This window comes from Neolamprologus multifasciatus, chromosome 16 (genome assembly GCF_963576455.1).
Source record: "Neolamprologus multifasciatus chromosome 16, fNeoMul1.2, whole genome shotgun sequence".
Classification (NCBI taxonomy): domain Eukaryota; kingdom Metazoa; phylum Chordata; class Actinopteri; order Cichliformes; family Cichlidae; genus Neolamprologus; species Neolamprologus multifasciatus.
This window is the reverse complement of record NC_140454.1, coordinates 25,679,424-25,691,569: the sequence shown is the minus strand read 5'-3', so window position 1 is coordinate 25,691,569 and position 12,146 is coordinate 25,679,424. Positions and strand designations below refer to the sequence as shown.

At 37.9% G+C, this 12,146-nt stretch overlaps 1 protein-coding gene across 3 annotated transcripts in view; it reads right to left on the bottom strand.

The window, feature by feature from the left end:
* The window catches only part of thsd7ba (thrombospondin, type I, domain containing 7Ba), a 197,395-nt gene that overhangs the window by 15,375 nt on the left and 169,874 nt on the right, over positions 1 to 12,146 (bottom strand). For all 3 annotated transcript variants that reach the window (XM_085134466.1, XM_085134468.1, XM_085134467.1), the window contains exons 17-20: positions 8,856 to 8,989; positions 7,553 to 7,712; positions 2,535 to 2,679; positions 692 to 807 (exon numbers count right to left, since the gene is read on the bottom strand). In XM_085134466.1, coding sequence (XP_084990592.1) covers positions 692 to 807; positions 2,535 to 2,679; positions 7,553 to 7,712; positions 8,856 to 8,989 — 555 coding nt within the window. The remainder of the gene's footprint in view (positions 1 to 691; positions 808 to 2,534; positions 2,680 to 7,552; positions 7,713 to 8,855; positions 8,990 to 12,146) is intronic.

The following is a 12,146-nucleotide window of genomic DNA, read 5'->3' as shown; positions in this document are numbered from 1 at the left end:
CAAGAACAGATCTGAGAGGAGGGCTAGCTAATTATTTCCACTAACAAGAAAAGGGGGAGCAAACACATTTCCATATTCTAAATATGCTACAGTTCATTTCAGACAGTGGAAAAGCAGCAGCTGAAAATAAAACCCTAACAAAAAAAATTTCAGATGCTATTGAGCTGTTAATGTACATTATATTTAACACAGAGACAACATCATTGCTACATTAATCCCATTAAAATTGCATTAAGTGGATAGTGCAATATGATTCTGGATGTGCCAGAGGTTACCATACATTTTGAAAATGTTTGGTTTGCTTCACAAAAATGAGAAATCTTTTTACGTCCACTGTTATTCAATTACAGTAACGTAAGAGCGCCATTTGTCTTTGCACAAATAAAGCCAATAACATTAAGTTCTGTTTGGCTTAGTGGCAAAGTTGGTATGAAATCAGATACAACATTTTCACTTAATCAAATTGGGCAACTGAGCTTTCAATAATAAATAAGTAATGAGAACAGAAGCAAAGCTGCTGCACTGCAATAGCTGTCAATATTTCAGATTTTGCAAAGTACAAGTTAATTTTGTGCATTTTTTAAACTTGGATGGCTTTGGAATTTGACTTGCACCCAAAAATATGTATATATGCGTGATGAAACTTTTCATTTTTACATTAAACATCTTTAATTGTCTACACAGTGATTACCTGCTCACACTTCTGCACCTCCATAACCTTGCCATCGCTGCGAATACAGTCCAGGAGACGAAAACGTGATCCCTGACCGCAGATGGCATTTTCACTCAGCTGGCATGTACTCCAGTCTAGACGCACACAGCAACATATCTTCATTAGTCTCACTGTCAAACCGTCTTTCATGTCAACACTACTGGTCTACAACAACAGCAACATTCTGCACAAATCCCAACAAGCTCACACTCGGCTGTTTCTTTGTTTAGGAAACTCCATGAAATCAAGATTTCTTTGTCAAGAGAGACTTAAGACCATTGCACAACCACAAGACCACAATAATGAAAATGATTCACTCAGAAAAACTATCCCAATCACCCAAACAACCAGACCAAATGAAGCAGTAACAAATATTGTACTCAGTAGTCTCTCATGGGGATGAGTGTCTCTAACTCAAAGCTGAGCTAACGTTTATTGCAGAAGTAGTGGTAATGAGGTGCACAGAACTGGGAACCAGTGTAACCATATTCAGTGATGATGAGGATGATGGCAGTCTGGTGTATTGAAACCAAAGGATTTGCTGGTAGACAGCATATCCACTGCTCTGGCAATTTAGGTACCAAAGGCAAAAGATTCTGGCTATACTGGGAATAATTAACAATTAATAGTTGTATTAATTATTCACTATTAATGAATAATTAAATGAAATAATTAATAATTAATTCACTTTATTTCAATCCTGGAATCCATTCTGGCGAGTCTTACTGATAACTTCTTGCATACAGGCATGTGTGTGCCTATAAAGCTCAAAACCCACATAAAATGAATCTGCAACTGTCTTTTTGTTTATTATATTTCACACACTGTCATCTGTTTAACTAAAACATTTGAGTTGTTCTCTCTTTGAGTGTGTTATGCACCATCCACATTGGAAAAATGTAAAAAAAAAAAATCACTAAAAATGAAAAAAGGAGAAAACAGCTGTTCCAAAAGAAATCACAGCTATTTTTTATGATAATACTTTTGTAAAGTTTGATAAATATTCTAGATTGCTATTGCAATGCATTACTGCTACTTCAAAAGAGGAGAAATCTGTGTCAAAAGGTCTAAATCTAGCTTTCTAGTATGGAAACTGTCTTTAGACTTGCTCGGTGCACTGAATAAAGAAGAGTTAGGGAGGTTTCACGACTTTATGTTATGTGGGTAGATTCTAGATCTGGCTGGTTATCATCTGACAGTAATCCACAGTCTCTGTGAAAAAGTAGATCGTTCCACGGCTTAAAAATGAGCATGCTACCACACTTGCAGAAAGTATGTAAAAATAGCTAGCCTACTTTACTCCAACCGGTGCGTAGCCTTACCTTTAGGCTGAATGCACAGGTGTTTACCTGCTCCTTATGTGAGAATGACTAACACTAAATTACAATATATCTGTCTTCTGGCTTTATGCAAATGTTGAGAAATGTGTTTTATTGCTCTTTTTTCATCCCTGATGAAGCATCTTGCGATCCTTAATAAAACACCTTCATAAATGGGTGTTTTCATTTTTATAATAACGTTATTTTTAAAGCAGTTTTATAATAAATAATAACATTTTCTATTAATATATTATTTAGCTGTAATATTGGCATTATAGTTGTTGGATAAAGGGACTTTGTTGTGTATCACTGTGTTACAAATTAACTAAAAATGACTTAATCTTGTCCCTTGCAGTATACCACAACAATGGATGCATTCTTATAGCAAGTAAACTTGACCTTATGCTGGTTTTAGGTACGTACCCATCTTGTTTATGGGGCTAACAACAGGTTGTAATCATGTAATGTGAATTAGATCGAAAATGATGTGCAGATTGTCCTACCTGAGACTCTGTACTGGTAGGTGAAACATGTACTATTAAGAACACAGGACTCTGACTGGACCATCTCTGGACAGGGTGAGTTATCTGAAGCTGCGGGGCGCAGGATATGTCTGCTTCTGTTTCTTGATGTATCTTGGTCACATTGCTGCAGAATAACAACAACAAAAGCAACAAAAAGAAAAAAGAGTGATGGGATGATCAGGCAGAAACAAAGCATCCTACAGCATCCGCTGTCTTTAGTGTTATGATCTACCAAGTTAAACGTACTAATAGCTAGAAGTTATGAAATTCATTGTTAATTTCAAAATATTTCAAATTTATTTGTGCCCCAACAGCATGCAGAAACTAATGATAAATACTTCTTGTCATTAGAAGTGACCTTTACAGCACTAATTTTATGTAGATTTCCAGTAGATTTCAAAGTTTAACGTAATACCATTCGATATCAGCCGACAGCTGTACATCTCCCTAATGAATCCAAAGTGCGTACTTTTTGTAGTTATTCTCAAGGACAAACTTGTTTTTTTTTTATTATAATCAGTAGCAAATAATCCAATAATTCATTCTCATAAAAAGAACACATTTTTGTTCATAACATGCTATGATAAACACATTTAATGAAAGAAAAGCAACCTGAATGAGCCAGCTCAAGGTGAAACCCTTGTTTTCTCTTGACATGAGTGTTATCAAATTACACAGCACAGAGCATTTAGCGGCCAGATTTTCAGCACAATGTGTCAACCTTGGGCAGAAGCTACCTAATAAAAGGGTTTATGAAAATGAAAGCTGCAATTGTTCCTCTTCAAGAGATCATTTCTATTGACATGAGTATGGTTAATTGCTATGAAAACATCAGTGTTATAAATAATAGAAACTATTTTGCAAATGGAAAAAAAACCAAACAAAATACCCGGAAATTTACTTTATAAATAACCCTTCATTTGTGTTGTGGTTTACAGATAATGAAAACCTCTAAAAATCTGATGCAGATGCTAATACAGGTAAAAATTTTGAAATCAAATCCTGATTTCTGTATCATTCTCTGTTTTCTCTGTGTTTTTTTTAATCAGTATAAATATAAATGTTTTTCTTACCCAACATCCAACTGGACTGAACAGCAACACTCGTCAGCAGTAATTGACACATGAAACACATTTCCTATATGGCAGCTGCTCCCTTCACCCTGTTATAAATAATACATACAGAGACTGGGCATCTAAATAATCCTGCAAAGTCAGTAAGCTAGGAGAACTTATCGACCTTTATACCACACTGTTAAATAATCAACCTCTACACCCCACAGTTAAAGGCAAAGGAAGACAATTATTGAAAAAACTGCAAGAGTACAACATTTACAAAATATCTGGCAAATCATTGGAGTCACAATACAGAGGAAGCGAAATCCATTAACAGAGGATTAAATGTGAACTGTCAGCTTGGTCTTTGGTTCAAATATTCTTCTAATAAAGGTCTTTGCATTGAGATGCTTTTGTATCTCTGCACCTGATGCACCACAACACACACGTCAGTCACTGCAACCTCCTAATGAGAAGGTGGTGGTGTGTGAATCTCATGAATCAGCTGCAGTCATTGTAGCTTTAATGTGTTCAGGCTCACGATCACAAAGCCACATACTTACATTTGTATGCTTCATACAGAGACTCAGAGATTAAGATTTTTCCTTCTTATTACAGCATCTCATTTACTATAAAATACACTGACTGTTGTATAGGAATTTCTTTTACTTATGTATTAATCACATTATTGTATGATGCCTTGGTGCCACTGGATTTTAACATGTCTGACACTCATACGTTAAGACAAATGGTAGTGGGTGCAGTAAGGATGTTGGGGGAAACAGGAATTCCACAGGAAGAGTCTTTTGTCTCTTCGAGGACTCTGGGAGGTAGCAAGGGAGTGTGAACCTTAAGGTGTGAAACAGCTGTGTACTGCCTTTTGTTCCTGGAGAAGGTATTTAACTGAGAGCCATGCTAGGCTCAGTGAGACTCTGCTGACCTGCCCCGCGGTCATGTAGGCTCTCCACAAGCTTGTTTGTATGTTGTCTTCGTGTGTTTGGATTAAAGAATGTTAGCTACTGCTCACCGCTCGTCTTCAGGCTTTATTTAAATGGAAAACTTCCACAACACTGTCCACTTCATTAGGTGCACCTTACTAGTACCAGGTTGAACCTCTTTTTGCCTTAAATCTTAATGGCCGACAAGATCCTGGAAACATTCCTCAGACAGTCTGATCTATATTGACTTGATTGCATCATAATGTTGATGTAAATCTGTCAGTTTGCCCAGAAAATATCCCCCATGCCATTACACCACCACTATGAGCCTAAACGGAGCCTAAACTAAACAGGAAGCAGGTTGGGGCCCCGCTTTTATGTCGTTTAAGCCAAATTATGACCATAACAGCAGAAATCAAGAATCATCAGATCAGACGTTACTATCTAAATGTAATGAGCCTGTGCAAATTTTAGACTCATTTTACTGGCCACTCAGTGTGGTCTTCTGTTGCTGTAGCCACTGTACGTCAAGTTTCAACATGCTGTATGTTCAGAGATGCTCTTCTTTAAAACTGTTATGAATTATTTTGGCCCTGTGAACTGCTGCTCACTAGTAATTTTCTCTTCTTTTGGACCATTCTTTTCGAACCGTACAGATGACAGTATGGGAAAATAAGTGAAATAAGCTAAAGCACAGCCCGTCTAGGACCAACAACCACTCGATGTTCTGTGAAATTTCTTCCCTTCTACAGTAGATATTCCATGACCACATCTATGTGAGAGTAGGGTTCAATAATGAGGCATATGGTGCTTACAAGTCACCAGCACACCTGCTCTGGCATTAACATCAGCACAGAAACTGTGTGCCAGGAGCTTCATGGCAGGTGTTTCCCTGCTGAGCAGCTCCTGTTGGTGTACCGTGTAGGTGGTCCAGTACTTTTGACCATATTAAACAGCAAAATAATACTTGAGTCTGATTTACTAGAAAATGAAAACTGTAGTGTATTACAAATACTGCACTATATGTATTATAGTATGACATTGTACAGTAACGTGCAACATTACGTTAACAACAGTAACAGTAACGTTAACTTTGTATCTGAAAGGCATTCTGATTAACAGTACTAGTACACACAATTTTCTGTATTTTTACCCCCATAATTTATGACGCACAAAACATTGCCTTGGAGGAGTAAAATTTCCACTTTGGCCAGTAATGCTGAAATAAAACCCTAGTTTCAAAAGACCCTTGAAGACCTTCAAAGAAGTGTAATCAAAATCTACTCAAAACCATGCAGTGAAAATGATGTAGCAACTTGGTCATAATAGTAAAACCATTCTGGGCTTATTTCCACTGCTCTGCAATTTATGTCTTTTTAAAATAAACTTAGAGCTACAGTTCCATAAAAGTATTTGTTTAATCTAACTTAAAATAAAACAAGGCTGAGAAAAGGGAAGCATCAAACTGTTATTACCTAGTATGCTATCGTTTATCACTATGCTACCTTTGTACCCCACTGCAGCACACATCTCGTCACATACCTGTACATGCAGCACAATACCTTCATTCCAGCTGAGAGAGCAGGAATAACCTAAGGGTACAAAACTTCTGCTAATTACAGTGGATGGGCATACTTTACATAAAATATCTCTGTTTGATCTAACATTATCACTTACAGAGGAGGTTTTCCTTTCACAGCATTAGGATGCAGAATCAGTGTCAAGCGTTATTTTCATCATCATCTCAAGTTGTTGAATTTTAGAGATTAACTTCAAGAAGCACAAAAATATTTGACCAAACTGCAGAGCAGTGGCATTTTAAGGTTGATAGCAGAGACTGTAAATCAGCTGCATACCCCGGTGTGTATGAGTAGACTTGCTTCATCAATTCTTTACTTTATTACTACTTTTATGTAGGACAGGATAATGTAAGGCTCACATATTTGATTTAAAATGATTTAGATCAATTGTGTAGATAAAATGTTAAGCTTACTGTATGTTAACATTTTTATTCTATCCTATTTTTTCTACATCAGTATATTTATGTTTCATGTACTTGAAATATTCTTTCAAGTGGCTGAATTTCAGTTGAGTCAGTATTTGATTAAACAACAGATGCAAAAACAAACACCTACATCATGTGCAGAGCTTTCCGAGCTTTAAAAACAGGACTGTTTAATTAGCTCTCAGTTTGATGTGTTTTGCATTATTATTTCACCTACAGCATTACTGCAGTCCTTTAATGCAAAAGTGCTACTAAATACTGTAGACTGAAACACTGCATGAATCAATGTGTAGAGTAGACTCAGACTAATTAGCTCGTTTCACCTCTTCTGACTCTAATGTTCCAGTCCAATGAACTGTTGCGTTTGACAGGAAACCTATAATACAGCTAAGAGGCCATATGACCAATAGCCTGTGGCTACAAACACTCGGGGACATATGTTACGTAGTTGCAGCCTGAGGGCTAACCTTCATTATAGAACAGAGGCGTATTAATAAAATTCAATTTATCCACTTTACATTAAACTATGCAGAAAATATTACAGAACAAGTACAGAACAGTGCTTCACTGTGAATATGATTATATATTTATATATATATTAAGCTATACTGAAGTTAGATAAACACATGTAATGTGACATGTTACAAAAACACCTGGTTTCTAATGACACAAATAATTTTATGGAAGGCCATAAAGCTCATCTAAGCATTTGTGAGCCTGTTAACAGCAGATAGTTGATAGTTAAATGCAGAACTTAATGCACATACATGTTTTTTGCCCTTACTTTTTAGAAGTAATAAAAGGCAATAATGAAATACGTTGTTTGATTAGCTGGGTATTTGTCCATTTTTACCTGCAGCTTATACTGTAAATGCTTCATATATTAATATATATTTGTTATTATGGACACATTTGAAATGAAAACGACAAATCAAGCAACTTACCCCCTGACAATTTGTCAAATAACAGCAGAAACGGCCATTAAATTCTGTTTCTTACCACAGGGCAGTTGCTCCAAGGTCCCCAGGGCGCCATGACACAGTCATTGGGGCATGCCAGATAGCAGACCTGGGCTCTGGGTGGCATTTCCTCTTGATCACACAGACTATCCTCCACAGTGCTGTCTTCCCCATTCCCCGTTGTTCCTTTCTTTACACACCTATGAGCGCAGCAGATGCAGCTGTGTAACAAGTCTCTAGGGCCCCAGCAGCACAACTTTTTTTTTTGAGTTTTAAAACCCATTTCTGAGTTTATGACTCACACTAGATTACATATTTATATGTTTTTTGGGTCAGGTAAAATTCTCAAGGTAGTTTGTTTTCACTCGAAATATAACTACAGATTTTTCCTCGTTAAAACGGCTTCAGATTAATTGCATTTCAGGAAGAGTAACATATTGTTTGTGGAGATGGCATGGAATTGTTGTCCTGCAGCAGAGAGAAAAGATTCCCAGCTGGATGGTTGGCTTCAGTCGGATGTCCTGCTTAAACAAGTCTTTACTAGTGTGAGGTCATTATTTGTATCTCTCAGAAGTGGCTGAATTCATGATAACTGATGAACGAGTGACTGTTACCTAGTTTTACTCGCACAGAAGTAATGTTTATCTAACCTTTAAGTAATTTATTCAATAATGAACTCTAATAGCTCATCATTATCTGTTATTAGTAGCCTTTTTTCATTCTTTAAAGGAGTAACAGTTAATCATGTAATAGATCATTCCTGTTACCCTGGTCATTCATTTTACAGTAAGTACTGATATTTTTACATCATTATTGTACATTTATCTAATATGATAAATGTACAAACCTTAAACATTCAATAATTATAGGTAAGGGAATTTAGAACACTTACATATAAAGTACAAACAAAATTTTGCTGACTATCTATTCTCAGAAGAAGAGAATGTACATAAGGTATTGTAAAAACTCTTCTTTTCGAGTGGTTGATTAGCGCAAATTAGTTTCTGTTACTCACACTGAACAAGTCCAGATCAGTTTCTTTGGACACAATAACACAATTGCCAAAATCAGTGTCTATTCTCTCCGACGATGCTTAATCCAACAGCAATGTCAATACTTCACGGTTTTCCTCTGTGGCTTTTTAAAGTAGCACTAAAAGGCAGTGCACAAAAATCTATCGACACTCATTAGGAAGCTGTGGATTGTTTTTGACTGTTTATTTTCCCTTGGCATTGCGAGTGCTGGGACCAGTGAGAGTGCCAGATTTAGGACGTTGCCAGTCTGCTCTTTCCATTGTTGCAACGCTAGGCAAGCAGTCTTCTAAACCTAACCTACTCACTGACCTGATCTTGCGGCTTTGGACTCCCTCTCCACAGGCAGGCAGGTCGTCCACAGTGTTGATGGTACAAATGGACCAGGGCTCGGCCCTCCACTCGTATTGGCTGCATTCACTGTAGCATGGCAGAGCCTCATACACCTGTATGTATATACACACACACATACACAGGAGGAAAAGGACACGTATAATAAACAATAGAAGGAAAGCACCTAAGCATGTGACCTGAAAAACTAGACATGCATACAAATTAACTCATACACACAGTGACCCCACCTGCCCTCCACACACAAGCATGCTACAAAAGGAAGAGTTGGTTGTTACAATTACAGCAAATGTAGGAACACTTTTAGTTTTCACACCTAATGAGGTATCTCTGTAGCAGAAACAGTATCTCACCTGGGTTTTCCTTTGGTAAAGATAGAAAAACACACCGCTTTGAGCTTTCAGGCTTAATTTCTTACATGTGGTAGCATTTCCCTTCATGTTTTGTTTATTTTTTACCATCAAGCACTTGTGTATTCTTGAGATGTTTTGAAGTCTGCGCCTGAGTTTTATGCCAGTCGATGTTCTTTATATTTTAGAGCATAAATGAGGCTTAAACATAATTAAAAGTTGACAAAATAATACAAATTGTGAGGACAGTCAGAGAAGCTAGAGAAAATGAAGGCTGTACTACAGAGAGGTGCTGAAAGACGTTTTATATACAGCTATAGATGAAAAGTCTTTTTTCCACACTAAAATAAACCTGCGCGTGAAATGGAGAGAACAGCATGGGGTGCGTAAAACGACAATGAGCTTGGCAACGGGCCCTTCCGCTGATGATGTAATTGGCTCGCTTTTGAGGCTATTCACTTTTCTCCACTCAGCCACTGAATCTGGCATGTCTGTTGAACCAAGGGAGCAGCCAGCACAATGCTCCTGTAAACACATGTTTACTCTCAATCTATGTAACTGTCTGCCACAGTTAAAGGTGCACTCTTGAGAACAATTTGTGGAGAAAGCTATGACAAGCTGTAATGGGTGTCACCGTGGTGTGTGCGCTCGCGAGTGTGTGTGTGTGCTGAGATAGAGACAGGGAATGAGTCTCGAGTATTCCCTCCCCTGCGGGCCACACAGATGCCTATTACACACGTCATCATCTCCCATCTGTCCCTGCAGATGCCCCTAGCTTGGTAAACTGGCAACTGTTCTTCTCACACATGCTCCGCTACTACTGCAGAAACACAGCACCAGCTGAAGGGCTAATTTTTATCACCCGAAGAGTGATTTTTAAGCCATTTTCCTCAATTGCTACACTATTTATTCATCACCGATCCCAAACTTTTCAACCCGGGCTGGAGCGTCTCAGTTCAGGTTCACACAGGGAGTAAATTGCAGTTTAAAGCAGGTGCAGCGCAACAAAGAATAGGAACAGCCTCGCCTTTTTAGAGCGTATCGCTCATTCATACACATTCATACAGCACTTTGTTCTTTACTCCACCCCCCTCCCCCCCCCCACATGATTTCACACCAATGGCTAATTTAGAGTCAGTCAATAACTTTACATGTATGTCTTTGGACTGTGGGAAGATGCTATAGTACCAATAGGAAGCCCACAGAGGAACAGAAAGAGCATGTAAACTCCACACACACAGGCCCCACATGACCGTGGGATTCAAACCAATCACTCTTGATATGAGGCTCCAATGCAAACCACTCCACCTTTCGAGTACAACTTTTGTCACACACACTTCATTACAGGCGAAAGACAAACAGGCAGCTCTTTTATTCCTTTTAAAAGACTCCTAAAATCAATTTTTTTAAAGATTAACCATACAATAATATCATCTGACTCAATTTCTTTTTAGAACACTTTAAAAAACTGTTCACGATATAATGAAGCCCTGATATCTTGGCAGTGTGAATTTCTCCAGTTAATAGCAGATGATGTATCCTCTAAATGCACTTCGGATAAATTACTTCCGTTCGTGTTGCACTCGCACCAATCAAACTATTGTTCTTTCTCTCGGCCGAAGGGCTAGAAAGGTCAGAAGTATATGTGACTTGGACAGATCCGGCATGCATTCTGTCTTCATTAGCTAAAGCAGAGTATACGTACAGAATGAATAGCACTGACCTGAGCCTGCGTGGATGTCCATATTAGCAGTGCATGACAAGCCAGAAGTTGGGGCAGGGGAGAGAAGAACAATGATATGATCATTAGTATAGATTTTGCCTGCAGTGACAGAAATGTATAGTTCTGCGTAAATTTGAAAAACTGCATTCTCCTCTGTGTTTCATTAATGAGGGTAAAGGATGATTAGGTACTTTATCATCTACAGTGAATCTAGGCGTTCCGGATAGTTTGCCAAACTGAATGACTAAAAATGCTGAGAGAGTTTTTTAAATGCTGCAGTTGGTTGTAACAGCTGTGCTCTGGCCAGACCTGTAGCTGAAGGCAACTCCAAGGAATTAATTTGTCTGGAGATGGTGAGCGGGAAGTCCGCGTGAATAAGCATATGCTCAGAGAGGCAGTGTGCTCTGTATCTAAACAAGGTTACTGAATATAAAGTGTTATCTCACTGAAAAGTTCCTGTTTGGGTAATTCTGAATGAGTTTAATTAAAACATTTGAATAAAATACACAGCTTTAGATTTAAACATATAGTATATTCATTCAAAATGAATATTTACTAGACTTGTAATGCTTTGTTAAGCCAAATGATTCTTGAGATGGCAAATGTACCACTGCACAGTCATGGTACAAAGATTGTATATTGTACCTTCTTTCAGTTATATGGCTTTACATATTAAAAAAAATAACAGAAGTTGGTTGATCAGACAAGGTCTTAAAATTTGGTAAAAGCAACCTCAAATGAAGAGCAACGCATGTCATATTACGCAGTGTCATTACTTATTAAACAAAAACTAAAATGCCATGTCTGAAAAACTATGTACACTCTTACTGCTTCCATTGGAAGAAGGTAAGAAGTAGTCAGATGTTGTTAATCAAATGCACTTGATTACTTGACCATCAGCCCACGCAAACACGTCTATATAAGCGGACATTTTGCACTTTGCTGGTCTGAAGCATTCAGGTGTGTGTTAACACCATGCCAAGGAGGAAAGACATCAGCAATAATCTTAAAGAAGCATTTGCTGCTGCCCATCAATTTGAGAACTGTTGTAAGGACATTTAAACAATTTGTCCATCCTCCCACAGTGGCAAAGACAACTCACAAGTAGAAAACATTCAAGACAGCTGCCAGACTTCCTAGGAGTGGATGTCCCACCAAGTCCACTTCAAGTCAGGCTAT